Raw genomic sequence first — 19,829 nt, 5'->3', positions numbered from 1 at the left:
AGGATGGCGGGCCGACCAATGGCGAGCCACGGGGGGCGGGGCTAGCCGGCCGGCGACCGCGGCGATCTGGGAGCCGGGGACCGGGAGCCTGCGGGTGCCGGGAGGCTGCGGGCGGCCCCGGCGCCGCGCGCGGTGAGAAGGGGCGAGCCCGCGGCCTCGGCGGGAGCCACCCCGGGTGGGTACGGCGGGACGGGGGCCAGGAGAGGGCCGGCTCCCCGAGCAACCTTAGACCGGTGCCGTCGCCTGTCTGGGCCTCAGTTTCCCCCTCCCTAGAGTGGGGTGAGTCGCGCCCCCGGAGCGCACCCCTTCCTGCCCCGCGACGCCGGCGAGCTCCGGGGCCCGGCCCCGGGACCCGCTCGGCCGTCGGCACGAAGCTGTCATCGCACCCGCCTCCGTGGCCCGCCGCGCCGAGGACCCTGTGAGGGAGAGGCCGAGCCCTGCCGTGCCCCCAGCTGGCGCCGGCAGAGACCTCGGGGCGCAGGCTGGGCCCCTCCAGGAGCCGCAGACCCTGCTTATGAGTGAGGCAGGGATTAAGACCGAGGCCCCCCGGACCCCGGCGCACTGGCCTTTTGTGGGCCTTCTGGAAACTGACTTCTCTGCTCCTTAGTGTCCCTCGTCTGAAATGGGAGCTGGGGGGAGCGTTCCGTGGTGAGGTGGTGAGGATTAGGAGAGATGAGGCTTGGCCAGCAGTCAGCTGGGTGCTCAGCACACCTCAGTTGCCCAATAAATGCTTATTATTATCAGCATAATGGCCTGCATCCCTGACCCCTCCTTTCCCCCGGCCACTCCCAAGTTCATGCCAGTGGGCACTGACAGACAGGCCAGTGGGTCACCGCCTCTCACCCAGAGCCTTACACACTTGTAATAGAATAGGCAGGACTCTGCAAGACATGCCAGGAAGAAAGGCCAGAATGGGGAACGGTGTTGTGGCTAGGAGGTGGCCACCCTGTGGCAATAATCCGAACTACCGAATAGCTGTGCTTACCAAAGGATGGGCCCCGGAACTACCTCGGCCAATCCAGATCTGTGTTATTTCCCAAACACCCAATGTGTAAGGTCAGAGGCCACAGATGTGTGAAGGGAGACCTAAGAGCTCACTGAGTGACTTTGGGCAAGGAACTTAACTGCTCTGGGCCTCCATTTCCTCATCTGGAGAATGGAGTGTGAAAGCATCAGCTCCTGGCGAAGATCACAAGAGAGGAGGTCCTTAACGCAGGACCTGGTACACAGCAAACACTCCATAAATGTTGGGCAGTAGTGGTGTTACTTCTTAGGGAGTCACACTACCCTACAGGCTGGCCTGTCCCCACTTACAGCCACTCCTTGTTATGCTCCCAGTGAATGAAGAGGCACGGGATCACCGTGCCCCGGCAGAAATCAGAAACCTATCCTGAATTACTCGATTCCCCTGCCTCATCTACAACTCTTGGTTCCTTGCAGATCACAGATCCTGCTCTCTCTTAGGTGACTGTGGATATGTGCAAGGGACTCGCCCAGAGTCCAGATGACACTCATGCCGATGGCTTCAGTGATGGCAGTGACCGAACCAAAATGGGTCTCAGTCTGTGGTCGTTTGCTATGGGCGGTGCTGCTGAGCGTGGTCCTGGGGTCCCTGCTGGCCATGCTGCTGCCGCTGGGGGCCATGGAGGATCAGTGTTTGGCCCTGCTCAAAGGCTTCTACCTGCTCAGGAGCAAGCTGGACAGGACGCAGCACACGGCCACCAAGTGCCCCAGCCCTTCCACAGAGCTCAGTCTCACCTCCAGGGATGCAGCACTGCTAGTGGTCAAGACCAAGGCCTCTGCTGGTAAGATGGATTGGCCATCTCTCCTCAGCACTTGTCAATTCCATAGGTTATTTAGAATTATGTCATGTGTGCAGGGCCCAGGGGTGTAGGTGAACAGGTCAGCCCTGAGCTCCCAGCCTAGACAAGCTAACAGGTGTCTGAACTATAGCCATCACCAGTGTAGTAGTAGAGAAGCAGAGTAGTAGAGGGGGCCACAGGAGCACACCAGGAAGGCTCCCTGAAGGAGGGGATGCCTGAGCTGAGACCTGAGAATAAGGAGTGATCCAAGGGAACATGAGGGGAGCGTGCTTTGTGGGACATCCTATGCATGGTAGGATGTTGAACATCCCTGGTCTCTACTTCTGGATGCCAGTAGTGCTGCACCCCCGTCTTCCCCTACCACATACACACATAGAACCAGCAGTTGTCTCCTGGGACAAAATCCCACACACATGCCTCCACCTAAATCACTAGGTTAAAAGAATTTAAGAAGAGCCCAGGGATGGGCCCCCAGACCCTTCCCTAGAGTGGAGGCCTAGCAGGAGCTGTGGCGCAGAGGAACTCAGCCACGCACTACAGAAGGCAGGGGCCAGGTGATGCCTCCCAGAGAATGACTCTGGGGACAGATGGACAGTGACCAGGACGCCAGCCCTCTGGGCTGTGGGGGACAGACTTGTCCATACATGTAGAGTGCTCCAGGGCACATGGCGGGGAGGTAAGCACAGGTGACAGCTCCCCTGAATGCCTTGGCCACTCCCCACCTTCCCTGACATGCTCCCTTGGCTCTCTTCTAGCTGGTAAGTTGGAAGCCAAAGCAGCTTTGAATCAAGCCCTGGAAATGAAGCGCCAGGGCAAGCGGGAGAAAGCCCACAAGCTCTTCCTGCACGCCCTCAAGATGGATCCGGGCTTCGTAGATGCGCTCAACGAGTTTGGCATCTTTTCGGAAGAAGACAAGGACATCATCCAGGCGGATTACTTATACACCAGGGCGCTGACCCTCTCGCCCTACCACGAGAAGGCGCTGGTCAACCGGGACCGGACGCTGCCGCTGGTGGAGGAGATCGACCAGAGGTACTTCAGCATCATCGACAGCAAAGTGAAGAAGGTCATGTCCATCCCCAAGGGCAACTCGGCGCTGCGCAGAGTCATGGAGGAAACGTACTACCATCACATCTACCACACCGTGGCGATCGAGGGCAACACCCTCACCCTCTCGGAAATCAGGCACATCCTGGAGACCCGCTATGCTGTCCCAGGGAAGAGCCTGGAAGAGCAGAATGAGGTCATCGGGATGCACGCTGCCATGAAGTACGTCAACACAACACTGGTCTCCCGCATTGGGTCCGTCACTATCAGTGACGTGTTGGAGATCCACAGGCGGGTGCTGGGGTACGTGGACCCGGTGGAGGCCGGCCGGTTCCGGACGACACACGTCCTTGTGGGCCACCACATCCCTCCCCACCCTCAAGAGGTGGAAAAGCAGATGCAGGAGTTCATACAGTGGCTCAACTCCGAGGACGCCATGAATCTGCACCCGGTGGAGTTTGCAGCCTTGGCCCATTATAAACTGGTTTACATCCACCCTTTCGTTGATGGCAATGGGAGGACCTCACGCCTGCTGATGAACCTCATCCTGATGCAGGCGGGCTACCCGCCCATCACCATCCGCAAGGAGCAGAGGTCCGAGTACTACCACGTACTGGAGGTCGCCAATGAAGGCGACGTGAGGCCATTCATCCGCTTCATTGCCAAGTGCACAGAGACCACCCTGGACACGCTGCTCTTTGCCACAGCAGAGTACCCAGTGGCGCTGCCAGAGGCCAAACCAAATCACTCTGGGTTCAAGGAGACACTGCCTCTGAAGCCCTGATCCTGTAAACCCCTCCTTGGTGAGAAGGGATGTTGGCAGGGGGAGGAAGGGGGTTAGGATCAGACTTAGCATTTCTAGAACGTCTCCCAAAGCAAAAGGAGGCAGATAAGGACCGTGAAACATTCTTTACCTCCAAATTTTTTTTAAAGGAAAAAACTAAATTATTAAGTTTTGTCTCTAAGATAACTTATAATTCAGCCAAGTTATTTATTTTCTTCTTTTGAGCTAGCAAATGTGTGGTGTCTGTTGTGTGTGCTGGTGGCCCCAATCTTGTGGCCCCAAAAGGTTTTGGGGGCACGGGTGCCCCTCGTGTGACCAGAACACAGGTTCTGGAGCAGAATTTGCACTAACGTGAGAGAGGCAGGAGCTGCGGGACGAGGTCCGGAGCCAGAGGATAACTCCTCCAAGTCTCTCTGAAACTGGCCCAAAAGGCTGTGACTTTACCTGGGAATTTACTCCTGGGGAGAAGCCAGCCCCAGTTTTGGGGAATGGTTGGAAGCTGTCTTAGAAGTTTTTGCTCCTTGGCACAGGCGACAGTGCTGGGACTAATTCTTACTGGTAGAGCAGACTTTTGAGATAAGAAATGACTGTTGAATGTTGATGGCACTTCTAGTCAGATAACCTTGCTTATTTCAAGAATTCTTGAGCCATAGTTAGTGTGCAAATCTAGTAGCAGAGGCTATTGTTTTCCAAATCTATTTTTCTAGTGAGGGATAAGGGAATGGCCGGCCTGGTTCTCCTGTGTATTGTTTCTCCCCCTTCATTTACAACAGCTCAGACCCGGTTTCAGTCTACAACTTGTCTGGGCTGATCTGCACCACCAGGCAGCAAACCAGGTGTCTTGCAAGTGGACTCACCTGCCCTTGCTCCCACTCCGAGTGTTTAACATGTCTCGGGAAGTGATGTTCAAGAACACACCTAACACTTTTGATAATGGATTAGCCAGCTTCTACTTTGACCACCTTTGGCCAAGGCATGTCCCTGCTGCCATGCAGTTTTACCTACTGTCTGACCAACCTGACCCCCTCCACAGCCAGTGTACCTGTGGACTGGCATCCCCTCAGGGAAGCAGAAGAGATGGCCCTGGAGTGGCCTTATTTTTCTAAAAGTGACTTGTAAAATGACCAAGTGTTGTAAGTCGTACAGCCAAGCTGTCATTCAATGGAAGCAGAATCTTCTCTTTCAATCACGTGTGGCACAAGTGCCAGCAAGACTGCTGCTACCGAGTCAGAATGGCCAAAATCACTGGGTTCCTTTCCCGGCACGGCCATGGTGTGGGCGCTGTCCTGCACCTCTCAGAGTACATATGACCTAGATGGAACGGTGTTGCCTCTGACTTGGGAATTCAGATCTAAGAGAACTGAGGTCAATGTTCTGATGTAGCCACTAGTTATTCAATTGTATAATCACATTCAGTTTTCTGGAAGATGAAGAAAAATAATGTATGGAATGGTCCCAAGTGATACTCAAAACCTTTCTAAGAGTATTTTCCTACTTGTATGCTGCCATTAAGGTATTAACTTGAACTCTGCTGTTTAGGTCTTGGTTTTATCAGTACACTGAGAAGCCTGACAGAAGTGCTTGCTTTGTACCATAGAAATTTGCACTTTAGTGACATGTGAAGGATACTAGTTTAACAATTACTGATTTTAATAAAGTATTTTATTACATAAAGGCCTGACTCTTTGCTGTCTTATTTAAGAGATATTCCCCATTTATCATAAGGAAAAGAAAGGATTCTCTCAGACCTTCAGCCCTATTTATATTGTTCTGGCAAAAGAACATTTCCAAGATGATAGAGGGGAAAACCTACAAGTATTAAAAGATTTAAGAGGTTTATCAACCAATCATAACTTTTGTGAGGAAAAATGGACATTTATGAAATTGGAAATCTAGATAAAGACACTGAGGTGCCACTGGAAATGGTTCTAGGAATAATGATACAATATGGCCTCTGTCCTCACCTCTGAGGGATACATGCTACATAGTACTGGGTGAGTGCTGTCTGGGGGTGTTGGGGGGAGGTCTTTCAATACAGCCAGGAAGGAGGCAAGGTTAGAGATGAAGGAAGACAGGCTGAGGGGAAGATGCTGATAGGAACACAGGGGTTTATTTTATTTTGTCTACTTTCTTAACTTTAAATTTCCCATTAACAATGCTGAGTGAAAAAATATAAAGCCTAACTGATGCATAATACTTAAAGAACAGAAAAGTGAACTAATTTCCATTACATATGAAAGGATTCAAGCCTCCCTGGCGGCCTAGGGGTTAAGTCTCAGCACTATCACTGCTACCGCTAAGTTCAGTCCCTGGCCAGGAAGCTGGACCCACATGACAAACAGCAGACCTCTCCTGTCTCACCTGCTGCTCCCCTCAGCAGTGTAATTTAGTAGATCCGCCTGTTCTGCTCTCCACTGTCTCTGGTGAATCCTTACACCCCCTGCACCCTATACCCCAGTTATACACAGGGGGAAAAAAAGAATTCCCTGATTTTATTTTCTACCCCCGGAGTACCTTTAAAGTCAATTTCCCTTGCTCAACTGGTGACAGTGCTTTCAAAGCATTAAGTATTTGGTAAAAGATGAGGGGTAAAAAACTTGAAAGCTAAAGTATCAAACTGCTGTAAACTGAAGCTTAAAAAAATTGAAGCTGCATCACAGCTGAAATGATTTAAATCCAGGACAACAGATGTTGACTTACAAAAGTTCTATTTACACATCTATTAGGTAAAGCAAGGTACACCCACCTCAAAATTCATCCATATTTGAATGTACATCTGAGTACCATGTGGCAAGAAATCTTTAAGAGAACCTCAGTTTCATAAACAAAGAGCTAAATGGGGAGAATTTAAATTTGCTCTTGGCATGGTATTTAAAGAAAACCGAAGGGCTGAAATGCAATGTTTCGACAAAGAACACAATCCACTAGTCACTAGGCAAAGAAAATGGTCCACAGCAGCTGGCGCACAGAATTCTCACACAAAACAAATGTCACAAACAGTTTGCTTTTAGGAAACATAAAACAGTGGGTTGACATGTCATTTACAAATACATAATATAAAAACGCACAGCCCCCTTGAACAAAAATCCATCAAATGTTTTATGTGTCTTCTGTTACCCCGCCCCCTCTTACCAAAATAGGCCATTCTGCTTAATTCCTAGCATCTGCCATTGTGTCTTTTAAACATTAAAAGAGTGGCGGGCACGTGTGCTGTGCAGGGTGTGGGAGAGGTGTCTTAGAAAAAGGGGCCAGAGCTGGCCGAAAACAACTGGACCAGTTTGGGTCCAAAAACTGTGTGTGCGAGCTTCACTTCTTTTTCTTACTCTTTAAAGACACAAAAATATCGCAGGAAACTACACCCTATGCCTGACCTGTAGAGTGATCCTTTTCCTCCTATTGCCCTCAATATGAGGGAGCTCTGAAGTTGCTTCACTCGGACAGCCTCTCCCTTTCTGCCTAAACCAGAGGAGGAACTGTGGAAGGGGGCGCGGCAGCGGGCCTTCCTCACCCAGGGTACAGTTGGGCACCCAATGGTCTTCGTGGCCAGCATGACGTAAGGCATTTCCCGACTCTCAGAGTCCTGTTCACTTTCTCAGAAGCAACTTGGCAAAATCTGCATTGGACATCTTGGGTGCCTCAGTGGCCGCTGAGGCGGTGACTGCGGGCCGTGGGCCAGGGCCATTCTCAGCCTGAGGAGCCGCAGTGGCCGGGCGTTGCAGGGCACGTGGCAGCAGAGAAAGCTGGGTCCTTCCCTTGCCCCGCCTGTAAGAGCAAACACAGAATGTACTCTCTCAAAGCGACAACTCCCAGCCCCTGGTTGGTCTGTGAAAATTAGCCACGGCAGTCTTAAACTGCCTAGGTAACAGGTAAAAAAGAAAACTCAAGAAGGGCAAGAAGAGCCCTGTCTCTTTGACTCTAGTTTTAAGGTAAAAATCACTTTAACAAACTTTTTCACAATTTTGGCAAGGGCCAAGCTGTGTGACAGTCATGAATAACCTGGCCATTCTGCAGATTCGGGCTATGGGCGGAGGGGGTCCTAGCTTCTCTGTTACTACAGAGAGAATGTAGCTGGCCAGGGTGGGGCTATCAGGTTTTGAATCTACACACATGGACTCAAATGGCAAAGAAAGGGGGCTTTAAAATAGTCACTGCCTTGGGCCTCCCCTGGTGGCACAGCGGTTGAGCGATGGGCTGCGAGGCTGTTAGCAGCCTCTACCGCGCCAGTTCGATCCCCGGCCTCCAGCGAGGGTCCCACATGGCACGCAGACCCCTCCTGCCGCACCCGCTGCTCCCCTTAGCAGTGTATTTCATCAGTCTGCCTGTTCTGTTCCCCACTCTGGTGAATCCTCTCGCCCTCCTACGCTTCTGACTGTGCCCAGTGCTTGTATAAATAAATAAATCTTAAAAAAAAAAAAATCACTGCCTTGAAATTTTTTAAACCTTAAACAAACCATGATCACAAGTTGGCATACACCAGGAAGAGTTCTGCTTCTGGCCTGCTGCAGACACCCAGCTGGCAGCTGGTCGGGAGCATCCCCAGTGGCACGGGCTTTCTGACTACCTCACTGAACCAACAGGAAATGGATTCATGGTGCAGCCGTGTCTGCACTGGTCAGCATGAAAACACTTACGCTCCGTATATCTGTCGTGGCATCATGGGGCCACCTGGTGTTCTCCTTGCCTCTGGCTTCTCTGGAACTTTCCTCTGAGGGGGATTACTAATGGCCACTTTGATGACGTTCTCTTTGATGGTCATGCCGTCCATCTTCATGACAGCCTGGGAAGCCTGGGACTCATTCTCGTACTCCACATAAGCCAGACCCTGAGAGGCAAAATCCAGAGCAGGGTCAGGTGCTGCAGAGTCAGGACACGCTTCCTCGCTCAGGCCCGGAGGCCAGTACAGGGCAGTCACCCAGCACGGGGCGGCCTTCCCCACAGCCACCATCCTTGGTCTTGGTTTGTTTCCCTACGCTACTACTCTCTGTCTCTGCAAACGACCGTCATTCAGGTAACCTTTTTAAGTTCAATATATCTTGTGCTTACTTGGGAGAGAGGGAAGGAATTTACACACAGACCAGTATAAAACTGGCGAACTGATCAGGTCTGGACATAGGGTAAGCAACCCAGGCAAGCCCTGTCTGCCTCCAGACAGGGGAGAAAGGGCAAGGGAAGTAATCCAAACTCGTGCTGACACCACCACTCAACATGCAGTGCATTTATTTCCCAAGAGCCGCAGGGTGTGGGGAGGACACAGAAACAGGCACTCGGGTGGAGGGAGCTGAAATGGTTAGAAGCCTAGTGGCTCCCTTCTGGCAAAGGCAGAAGACTTCGGGGGGACACCTCACTCCAGGTCCCACAGCCCATGGTCCACACTGTAGCCCCCTACTAATCCACTATAGTTCCCCACCAAATGTTTTATTCCTTTTAGTACAGTAGCTACAGATGAATCTGGCTCTGAGTGCAAGTAGTGTCACGTTACCTATCTTTACATCCACTTATCCTTTGTTTCTTAGCAGACAAACTAGGAACCTATCTGGAACCAGACAAACTCTAAACAAATGTGGAGCTGGGCTGGCCAGAGGCACGGGTGGCGAGGTGCCACCAGCTCAGATGCTGACCTTCGGTTTGCCAGCCCGGTTGGTCACCAGCCTGATGTCCTTCACGGTGCCGTGAGCCTTACAGATCTCTTCTAGTTCCTCTTTGGTGCAGGAAAAGGGCAGACCCGAGACAAACAGCTTGTGTTTCTCCAGGGCAGTGCTGTACCTGAACACCTATGGCAAGAAGGGAGGGAGGAGATCAGGACTTGAGGCCCACCAGCTCTCTACAGGCCCTGTCCCAGCCAGAGCCAGGGCTGGATGCTGCGAATTATTCACTGGGAAGCCTCGCTGTCTGCTCTGTAAAAATAGCACAAAAGAGGGCAGCCATTCTGTTTGGACAACGCTCCAATGAGGCGACAGGGAAACACTTCGCTCGACACCTGGTCACAGCCAAGCATTCAAGAGAAAGAGCCCTTCAGACCACTGCTGACTTTATTACCATTTGTCAACGGATGCAAAAGGGACTGTGCGTCAGACCTCAAACCAGCTAGACCAGACCCCAGTTAATGTGGAAACTTAGCTCTGAACAGAGTACAGAAATTGCCCTGACATTATAAATGCTAGTTGCTGCAGGAAAAAAGTGGCAGCACCCTGAAAGGCATTTTTTTCCACAAACATACCTTAAAATCGGGATTTTTGCTCTTATCCACACAGGGGGAAACAAACATCGGTCGCCCTTCTACATTCTTCCGATCCAACTGCAGCGCCTGTAGGGCCGACTTCTCTTCTTTAAACTCCACATAGCAGTAGCCTCGGAAATCGCCGCGGTTACTGAAGATGGGGCGGACCTGGACCACCTCCCCACAGGCCTCAAAGAGTGGCCGTAGCTTCGCTTCCGGCTCCCCCATGCTGTAGGGCAGGTTGCTGACGAAGACGGTGATGCTGTCCTTACTGCTGTCATGGAGCACCTTGGGCAGGTCCCTCTTCAGGGCGGCTGCCTTCTCCTTCTGCTTTGAAGGGGAGTCGGCATCTACGGGGGCACTTTTCCCAAAGAGTCCAGTTTCCGCTTCTAGGTCTTGTGCTTCTCCAGCTGCAGAAACGCTGTTCTCAAGCCTTCTGCGTTTGGGAGGCTGTTCTAGAGGTTGTCAGGAAGAAAGTAGCAGGATTAGCTGTTTCTTCTCTCCCCCACCTCACCAGCTGCGCCACAACAGCTGACACCTGCCCACCTCTCCACACTCAGAGGGGTGCACACCACACCCTCCATCCTGATCCACCCATTTTTCTTGCTGCTTTGTAGGCCCCGATTACATCTGGGTCAGTGGACTCCATCAAGGGCAACTGATAACACAAGTGCTCATCGTCCACTCTGAATTATATAAAAGGTCAATTCCAGGGCCCTCTCCAAGAAGCCCAGAGCAGCAAGGGAAAAGGTGCTGGGGACCTGCATTTAATAAAGCACCTGTAATGAAGCTGCAGTGTGTGCTGCACTTAGAACATGTTATAGAGTCTACAGTTCTAAGACATTCACCACTGTCTTATGTGAGCCAAGAGATAAACCCCAATATTCTACTCCAACTCACTCTCACCACTGCCACCGGAGCATCGGTACTGAAAAACAACTGGCAGTGACCCTCACTTCCAGACTTCTCCATCAATTGTCCATTGCCTTTCCGATGAAGTCTTAAAGTCCCACATGCGGCACTCAAATGAGCTGGGCACGGCCAGCTGGTCAGCCCCATGCTCCAGCCTCACCCACTTGCCACACAGAGTGGTTACCCAGCTGCTCGGAGAACATACCAGTCGGTTTTGTTTCTCACATTTTGCTGACATGGCTGCTCCTTCCCTCTGTATCCCTGACAGTCACTCACTCCCCATGCAGCGTTCCAAGGTGCGCTCACCCTACCCCATGAAGTCTTTCTTGCTGAGGCTGATCCACTAGAGACCTCCTCTCTGGCCTCTCCCATGATTCACATCAATATCCTCCACCCTCTTTACATGTCACATCTGCCCAACCCTCTAGACCAAGGGCCCTAAAGGGCAGTGAGCTACTCACAGTTATTTCTAAGGCCCCCAAAGATGCCCAAGAAAAGTCCCCTAACAATGGCTCAGTCACCATTTACCTCTGGCTGACAGTTTCAATGTCTAGAAATAATTCTTTAACTTCACTAAAATCAATCTGACCCACACTTGCCCACACCTAAAATCACAGGGGTGATGGAAACACTGGCTGGAAAATTCTATCAAGTCGAAACCACTAGGCAGTGGAGTATGGCAGGCAGGCAGGCAGGTAGCCATGCAAAGGACAGGGGGCAGGAGGTGGCAGCCTCAGCCAGAGTGGGATCGAGGGGGTGTGCAGGGGTATGGCAGCCGAGGGCTGAGGGGCACACACAGAAGGGCCATGGTGGCAACGGCACTGTGTGGGGGGTGGAGCCAGGTGGACAGGTAAGGGTGCTGATACAGGGTAGTGCCAAGGGTGCTGGGGCCCTCAGCACGGCAGGGAGGAAGGCGTGTGAGGAACCAGGGACAAGAGCATGTCTGGGTCTCACGCTGGCAACCACTGGCAAGAGGAAAAGTGCTCTGTGCTACTTGCATCTTCCCTAGAAGGGGGAGCTGGCCCTAAACAAACTGCTGGAAGCTCTACCTCCTTCGTCATCGCCCCACTCTTTCTCATCTTCCTCCTCTGCTTCCCGTTTGTCGGCTCCCCTGGCCTTTTTCTTCTTTTTTAACGCTTTCTTCTCAGCCCGGTTCCTCTTCCATTGTTCAGCCTTTTCTTCCTCTTGCTGGGCAAGGGCTGCTTCCTTCTCTGCGGCCTGGAAAATCAGGAACATGATCCCTGGATGCAGCAGCCACATTAACTGTACTGATGTTGAGGAGTGAGGCAGCAGGAGAGGGGGTGGAATTCGCTACCCGGTGAGGACGAGGAGGACATGTTCATAGCTTCTCCCTGCCAGAGCTTTTTCAGGTTTCTAAAGATGCTAGGTCTGAAGTCTACGTTACGTGTCACAGTATCCCCCATACTTACTCACCAAAAAAGGGGGGAAATTTATAAATCTGGGACAAGAATTAATTACAGGTGCTCATGTTCCAATCACTAGGTTGAGTCTCCTCTTTATTGTTTTTCCTCTAGTCTGGTAAGCTTTAGGGTACAAATTCCCTCACTACCTAGAACATTTACTGTTGGGGATAAAGCTCTAAGCCAATCTGAAAAACATACACAAGTCAGGTTTAAATATTGATTCAAGTTTCACAATTAACACTGAGTAAAAGACACTTCCTTAGAAGACCTCAAAGGTTTTGACAAATCTTCATACCCAAAACAGTCAAAATAGTGCTCAGAAGTTCTGAAGACTTTAAATAAACAGCATGATTACCTTTATTCTCTGCTCGTTAACACGAGCTAGCCGGGTTTCAGTTTTCTGGACAGCTATGTCCCAGTCTTCTAAAGTTCCTTGAGAGAAAGAGAAACAAATGTTCACCTCCTAGATTTCTGAAGGATACACCATAGAACTCTTAACTTCCCCACACCCCCTGAGGAGCTCTCTCCCATCAGATGTTAGGTACTGGAGCGTCAGCTCCCCATTTTCAGAAGCTCCAGAGTGCAGGCCTGAGGCCTCAGGACACACACAGTGCTTCCAGATGTGCTTAAAAGGTCGTTTATAAGAATCATTCTTTTAGAAAAGACTTTCAAACCAAAATAAGGCCTATGGGCGTTCCACGTAACAGACTCAAGGCAAAAGCAGAAGTCAAGTGTCTCCACCTTCTGTCCGCTCCATGGTGAGCAACACTTCACAGACGTGCTCTGGGTAGTCACTGGTGCACTGGACGGCCCGGTGCAGAGCCTTCCTGCAGTGCTGGGTGTCGCCGTGTGCCCTGGGTCAGAAAACAAAGTCACCACCACCAGGAGCAAAGCAGAAGGCACATGAGAAGGGGCAGTGTGTTCACAGGTAGTGCCAGAGGACTGGAAGCTCTGAAAGGGCTCTAGCTTCCAGAACAATCCACGGCTATTTGTACTATCACTACATTTGATTTTTTCCCTTTCCTTTATTCTTAAGAGTACCGACAGTCAAAAACTGAGGCTTTCTTCTAAACCAGTCTTCCCCCTAGTAGGTAGGTGCTCCTGGAATATGCACCTGGACAGTGGTTCTGCCTTTACTGCACTCGCATGTGCAGTGCATATGGGGGATCCGAGAGCTGTCTGTGACCTGACAAGCCTCCAGAGAAACTCTCCGATGCAGTCCTACTCAAGGCGAGTCATGAATCCAGGGGACTGTCAAGTTTCATGCTTACAATCAGACCTTTTGTAACAATATGGAAAGATATACTGTGCTAATCACGATAGTTATAAAACAATCTTCTGCTTATCATGACAGTCAGGAAACACTGTATTCTCTTTTGTTTAAAAAATATATTCAGGGGCCTCCCCGGTGGCACAGCGGTTGAGCGCTGGGTTGCAAAGCTACCCGCAGCCTCTGCAGCGCCGGTTCAATCCCCAGCCACTGGATGAGGGTCCCACATGGGCGCAGACCTCTCCTGCCGCCCGCTGCTCCCCTCAGCAGTGTACTTCATCAGTCTGCCTGCTCTGCTCTCCCCTCTGGCTCTGGTAAATTCTCTCACCCTCCCGCGCTTCTAACTATACCCAGTGCTTGCATAAATAAATAAATCTAAAAAAAGAAAAAAAAAGGCATTCTCTTAAAAAAAAGTTAAAAAATATGTTCAAATATACATAAATGTTGTAAATTCCTAGTAAGGCACTAGAAAAATTTTAGAGCAGTGGCTCTCAAAGTATGACCCAAGTACCTCTGAGGGTCTCTGAGACCCCTTTGCAGTGGGGAAAAACTAAGGATATTTACTAAAAATACAAAACCATGTGATTTTTCTCAATATTTTAGAGTTTGAAAATAATTATTTTTCATGAAAACGTTACTTACACTAAATGTAAATACTTTTTAGTGAATTTTTAAAATTTTTCTTTTTTAGTTTCAGTTTCTAAAATGGTAAATATTGATATAAATCATGTAAACAATAGTTCTCTGGGATTTTCAAATTTTAAGCATGTGACAGGGTCCTGAGACCAAAACATCTGAGAACCACTGATCTAGAGGAATATTCTTCCAGATGACTCTGAGGGGCAGGAATACAAGGAACTTTTATTTTCTATCACCTTCTTCATAAGCCCCACAACTCTTCTCATTAGAGCATGCATTATTTTTTAAATGGGGGAAAAAACAAAATATTCAAAACAGAAAAAAAGATAATGTAGAAATACATATTGTGTAATACTCAAGATATATTTGTAAAAAGCTAGTCATTCTTTTGGAGGCAGGTCATACTCTTTCTATCTTTCTCCATGTTATACTCATCAGCGAGCTTATCTTATTTAAAATAAACTTCGAAGTTTATAACCTGTATACTGTAACTGCATTTACAGTTTTTAAAAAAGTTAAGTATAGAAAAGTGCCAAATAATATACTCAAATCATTCACTAACAGGAGTTATGTCGAGATCTGTGACGGCAGATAACTTGGGTTTTTTTTCCTTGAACTGTTTAGTATTTTCTACTATTATGTACAAAGCACATATAACAACAAATAAATAGCTCTCAAATAAAAATTTATGTCCAAAAATCAAAGCCAACAGACCAAAATAACAAATGAAAGAAAGGCTGGCTGTCAGAGCAGCCCAGGCACAGAATCCTGTGTCTGGGAATCTAAGCCTGTCTAACTGCTAAGGGAGGGTGAAGGAGGAGCCCTCCACGGCAGGCTCAGCCAGGACTGTAGAAGCGTTACCCCTGATGAGCACCACCTCCCCTTCCCAGGAGGGTTACCTCTCCAAGTTGTAATACTCAAGCCACATGTTGGCAAACTTGGCGTTTCCTTTGGTCATGATGTTATCCCAGAGTTCCCGAGCTTTCTGCATATTATTGCACAGTCGAGCCTGAAATAAGCCAGCAGGCTTAGTTAGGAAGGGACACAAACCTTATGACATTGACACCCCTTACAAAACATGATTCAAACAGACATGCCTATACAGCCCCCCACGACTGTCCACATTCCATGATATACCCTCGGACCGCCTTCCAGTGGTAACAATTCCATCCTAATCATTCAGCTTCTCTGCAGCAACAAGTCTCAAGTGATCAGTCTGTCTAGACCTCTTGAAAGCAAAGAGCAGGAGACAGGCACACTTCTGACAGGCCTGGCTAGTTGGTTTTTTGTTTGTTTGTGTTTTTAATCAAGCTTAACCCCAAGTGTTTCGCTGAGAGGCAACGCCGAGACAGGCTAATAGCAGACAATGCCAGCTCTCCCACTGACTAAGGGACTTGGGCAATTATTAAACCTTGATATTCAGCTGCCTCATCTTTAAAAGGGTTACAACACAAACATTCCATCTAAAAACTGATAAATGTTAGTGTCTTTGACTGACCTCTCCTCAGAGCATAAAGCATGATTAGAATTTCATAATTGTATGAGCTGATCAAGGACAGGTCCCAAGTCCTACTGAGCTTGGGGTTCCTGGTCAAGTAGTAGCACCCAACTCATCATCCCCTCTGATTACATGTCAAGCAGCCTGTCTTCCACACTAGACTAAAGCCTGACAAGCGCAGCAGCCATGTCTATCTCATTCCCCAGCACCCAATAAAGTTTTAAGCTAATAGGACACCCTGGGTCACTCTCACAAACATGGCAACAGTGTGTGGGGTCAGAGTGGAGGCAGAGAGGAGTGAATGTCTGGCATTCAGATGTTTGCTACACAACTTCTAGCCGGGAGCTAATATTTTCATTAAGCAATAAAGAAATATCTAGCCAGGGATACAACATGAATCCTTACAGAGCAGACCATGACGCTCAGCCAACTGTTAGACAAAGGTCCTTCAAGGAGGGTGGATGAAACTGATGTATTTGTCAAAAACATTTACCTCAATCCTAGCCCAGTTCTGCATGATCATGCAGCTTGGATCTCCACTCTCGCTGAAACCTTAAAGAACAGAATTAGTTAAAATTAGATAGTAATTTAGAGACAAATAACCTCTGACTGAAAAGGTACATAGGCTGGAGCCACACTTACGCTCTTCCACTTCCTGTTTCAGATAATCCAAAGCACGAGTAAACGCAGACCTCAACTCTTCCAGCTCTTTACTGGAGTCTGTTAGAAATTGCAAAAAGGGTTTGGTTTTGGTTTGTGAAACCACCTAGCATGTTTTTAGTTTTTTTTTTAAATCCTACATCAAAATTCCTGGGAGTCTTTCATACTCCAGGCACAATCCTAGGGACAGAGAAATTAAACAGCCAATCCCTACTCTCATCACACAGTGGCAGAGAAAGGCACAGAACACAGCAGACAGACCGAGGACAAATGTGCGCACAGGGAGTGTGTGGGGGAATCAGAGCAGAGAGGGGTCTTCCCAGGCTGGGAGAATGGCTACAGGCTACCTGCATGAGCCAACACTGCCGTGAGTACACCCAAGTGAGTTAGAGATATTTCTGGTTGATATTTGGGAGGGTGGGGGTGAGATAGGCAAGATCATAAAGAAGCTCAAAGATTGAAAGGAAACACTGCAACCTTACTTAAAGGACTATTGAGCAGATAAAAGGGAAAGAAGAAATGAGAAGACTGAAAGGCCGGCAGGAACCAGCACACAACATAAGGATCGTTACCCACTTCCTTTATAATCAATAGCATGATTTAAAGATTTAATTAGCTAAAATTTCTGGGGGGTAAAGGTTACCCAAGTTACCCATGTCTGGTGTTTTTCATGTGCCCAATCAGCATGTATATGGGCAACTGGGACAATTCACCAAAAAATCTGCTAAGAAAAACCTCAGTTCTGAGGTGAAACACATGAACTTAAATACCTTGTTTGAAATCAACCCTTCTTCTCAGGTAGTCAAGGTAAGCCTGCCAAATCTCCACATAATCAGTGGCCTGAATGAAGCCAGCACTCAGAGCTTTCTCAAACGTCACTAGAATTGGGAAAAAAAAAAAAGGAATTTGTTGCCAATTCAAAAAGAAGCTATTATAAAAACCTCTGCTGACTCTAAAACACTGTAGTAAGCCTTTAAAAATTAGTAAAAGGAGGGCCTCCCTGGTGGCGCAGCGCTATCAAGCTACTGCCAACCACTAGAGCAAGAGTTCGATCCCTGGCCAGGGAGCAACCCACATGGCGCAGCAGATCTCTCCTGTCTCGCCAACTGCTCCCCTCAGCAGTGTATTTCAGTACATCTGCCTGTTCTGCTCCCCATTCTGTCTCTGGTGAATTTTCTCAACACCCACACCTCTGGCTTATACCCCAGTTCTTATAAGCATAAATAAAAATCTTTAAAAAAAAATTAGTAAAAGGATACCACAGGATGAAAGGCTCTAGAGAAAAATGCTCAGGATGAAAGGCTCTAGACAAAAATGCTCAAAAGAAACTGCCACAGCATCATACAAACTGTTCCAGAAAGGGCCAATTCCACAAGATGCTCAGCTTTAAGAGGCCTAGGCCAGGCAAGTTTGGAAAAAAGACCATGACTTCTTAGACAATTAAAATGAACCTTAATATGTCAAAAAGCTCTAAGAAGTCAAAAATCCAACCTATGTATCTCCAACACAGTCTGTTCTCTTACTAATCCTCAATATCCAAAAAACACCCTGCGAATTCTGATTGAATGATTAGGTCAAAAAGCTTAGAATTCTCCCCACAAAACACCGCACCAGAAATCACTCGATGCTCAATTCCGTGTCTTTCCATGGCCAAGAGGTACCGACTCCACAGCGCCACAGTCCAGGGGCAGTTCCGAACTGCACGGCTATGTACAGATAAAACCAAATCCTTTACTTTCAGCTGCCGATCCTGTGGTAAAGAAATCCAGGATTAAGAATTAACACTTTATTGTAAAGCTTCACTTTCCACTAGACACATTCAGCACAATTGATAAGAGAAATTTCCTTTAAAATGTCTCTTGCGGGCCTCCCCGGTGGCACAGCGGTTGAGCACTGGGTTGCGAAGCTGCCCGCAGCCTCTGCAGCACTGGTTTGATCCCCGGCTGCTCCCCGGCCACTGGAGGAGGGTCCTGCATGGCGCACAGACCTCTCCTACTGCCCACTGCTCCCCTCAGCAGTGTACTTCGGTCCTTCTGCCTGCTCTGCTCCCCGCTCTGGCTCTGGTGAATTCTCTCACCCTCCCGCGCTTCTGACTGTACCCACTGCTTATATAAATAAATAAATAAATAAATAAATAAATAAATCTTTAAAAAAATAAAATAAAACAAAATAAAATAAAATGTCTCTTGCAATGTTGGTTTCCTCAACAAAGAACTCCCAACAGGGAGCGGGAGAGAAGAGAGGTAAAAGAGGGCAAACCTTAGAAGCCACAGAAGACTTAGAAGACATCAGTCAAGGTATGGCTCTTTTGACTCCTGATTCAAGCCTTTTATACACACATATTGAAAGATTTACCAATAGAATGTGATTGCAGGACTTGCTTTACAACACCACCAAAGGGGCAGTAGGTGAGGATACAGACTCGCCCACACTAGTACCATTAGGTGTTGCAGCTGCGTGCTATGTGAGGTCTCCTTTTGCTAGTCTGTCTACATTCGTGTGTTCACACATTTTTCTCTGAGTAGCTAACAGAAAAAAAAATGAATGTAGTAGAAAAAACATGTCATGCTGGGGGCCTCCCTGATGGCGCAGTGGTTAAAGACACAGCACTACCAAGCTATGGCCAGCCACTGCAGCTCAAGTTCGATCCTCGGCCAGGGAGGTGACTCAAATGGCACAGCAGACCTCTCCTGTCTCACTGGCTGCTCCCCTCAGTGTATTTCAGTAGATCTGCCTGTTCTGCTCCCCACTCTCTCTGGCACCTCTGGCCTGTGCCCCAGTTCTTGTATGCATAAATAAATAAATAAATCTTTTTTTTTTAAAGTCATGCTAACTTCCTCAATAGTGAAACTATTAGCAATTTTTTTTTTTTTTACAGTGATCAGTTTAAAAAATTTCAAAACACTGGGAGAACTTTCTGAATGAGCCAGCAATGAGGGGAAAGGGAGGATGAAAGGGAAGAAAGCACAGCGAAGGGCTGCACGCAACTAACGCCGGCTTGCTTACTGATTTTCTTTCGATGTATTCTAAACTGGTGAAAACAAAATGAAATTAGAACAAGTGAGTGATCTTACAAGGTACTGACTGTAACGGATCCACAAGTCTGGGACAAGGCAGTTCTCCACCAAGGCGCGCTCAAAGATCAACTGGATGCGAGCAGGATCGCCGACTTTCATCTCGAAGTCGATGTAAGCTTGGTATTCTGCCAGCCTGGGGGCCTCCGCTTTTAACTGCGGCAAAGGAAAAATGCACTGAAGTTGATGTCAGCAACCTGCTACCTCAGGAAGCATCAACCCATCCTCAGATAAAGTAAGACGTGGCAAGACTGGCTGCACTCAGATAAGCACCACCAAGCCCCACTATGTGAACCTCTGTGTGTTCGGGGGCGACCCTTTGGTGGGGAGAATGTATCTTCCCGTCTGGTCCCAAGTGCCTCTTCACTTTTAGCCCTTTTCTAAATCCACTCCTAGAGGACAGAAGTTCACATCTCCCATCCATCGGGAACAGAAAGACAGGAAACACCTTTGCCACTGACCACTGTCAGCCAGCTGTCCA

General features: G+C 48.6%; 2 protein-coding genes across 4 annotated transcripts in view; one reads left to right on the top strand and one right to left on the bottom strand.

Annotated features, from left to right (window-relative positions):
• The first annotated feature begins 98 nt into the window (after nucleotides 1-98).
• Nucleotides 99-5,337, top strand: FICD (FIC domain protein adenylyltransferase). Of its 2 annotated transcripts, none has more exons than XM_037511021.2 (3): nucleotides 99-132; nucleotides 1,441-1,805; nucleotides 2,579-5,337. In XM_037511021.2, exons 2-3 carry the CDS (start codon nucleotides 1,505-1,507, stop codon nucleotides 3,652-3,654), a joined length of 1,377 nt encoding a protein of 458 aa, XP_037366918.1. In that variant the 5' UTR covers nucleotides 99-132; nucleotides 1,441-1,504; the 3' UTR covers nucleotides 3,655-5,337. The 2 variants fall into 2 exon arrangements, with proteins under 2 accessions (XP_037366918.1, XP_054551265.1); XM_054695290.1 differs by lacking the exon at nucleotides 99-132 and adding an exon at nucleotides 1,038-1,051 and having other exon boundaries at nucleotides 1,465-1,805.
• SART3 (spliceosome associated factor 3, U4/U6 recycling protein) overlaps nucleotides 5,279-19,829 on the bottom strand; it is a 30,518-nt gene continuing 15,967 nt past the window's right edge. For both annotated transcript variants that reach the window (XM_054695289.1, XM_037511020.2), the window contains exons 7-19: nucleotides 19,349-19,504; nucleotides 17,886-18,024; nucleotides 17,045-17,152; nucleotides 16,257-16,334; nucleotides 16,108-16,166; nucleotides 15,016-15,125; nucleotides 12,949-13,061; nucleotides 12,563-12,639; nucleotides 11,833-12,001; nucleotides 9,872-10,326; nucleotides 9,273-9,425; nucleotides 8,286-8,476; nucleotides 5,279-7,416 (exon numbers count right to left, since the gene is read on the bottom strand). In XM_054695289.1, the coding sequence (XP_054551264.1) occupies nucleotides 7,239-7,416; nucleotides 8,286-8,476; nucleotides 9,273-9,425; nucleotides 9,872-10,326; nucleotides 11,833-12,001; nucleotides 12,563-12,639; nucleotides 12,949-13,061; nucleotides 15,016-15,125; nucleotides 16,108-16,166; nucleotides 16,257-16,334; nucleotides 17,045-17,152; nucleotides 17,886-18,024; nucleotides 19,349-19,504 (1,986 nt within the window). In that variant the 3' untranslated portion in view covers nucleotides 5,279-7,238. The remainder of the gene's footprint in view (nucleotides 7,417-8,285; nucleotides 8,477-9,272; nucleotides 9,426-9,871; nucleotides 10,327-11,832; nucleotides 12,002-12,562; nucleotides 12,640-12,948; nucleotides 13,062-15,015; nucleotides 15,126-16,107; nucleotides 16,167-16,256; nucleotides 16,335-17,044; nucleotides 17,153-17,885; nucleotides 18,025-19,348; nucleotides 19,505-19,829) is intronic.

The sequence above is a fragment of the Talpa occidentalis genome, unplaced genomic scaffold (assembly GCF_014898055.3).
Source record: "Talpa occidentalis isolate TD23 unplaced genomic scaffold, MPIMG_talOcc4v2.1 talOcc4.14, whole genome shotgun sequence".
NCBI lineage: Eukaryota > Metazoa > Chordata > Mammalia > Eulipotyphla > Talpidae > Talpa > Talpa occidentalis.
This window is presented reverse-complemented; position numbering and strand designations above follow the sequence as displayed.

Bases quoted from the DNA above. Each gene is read 5' to 3' on its own strand.
- FICD (XM_037511021.2), top strand. From the start codon at position 1,505: ATGACACTCATGCCGATGGCTTCAGTGATGGCAGTGACCGAACCAAAA. The intron at 1,806-2,578 runs GTAAGATGGATT...GCTCTCTTCTAG, and splicing joins CAAGACCAAGGCCTCTGCTG to CTGGTAAGTTGGAAGCCAAA.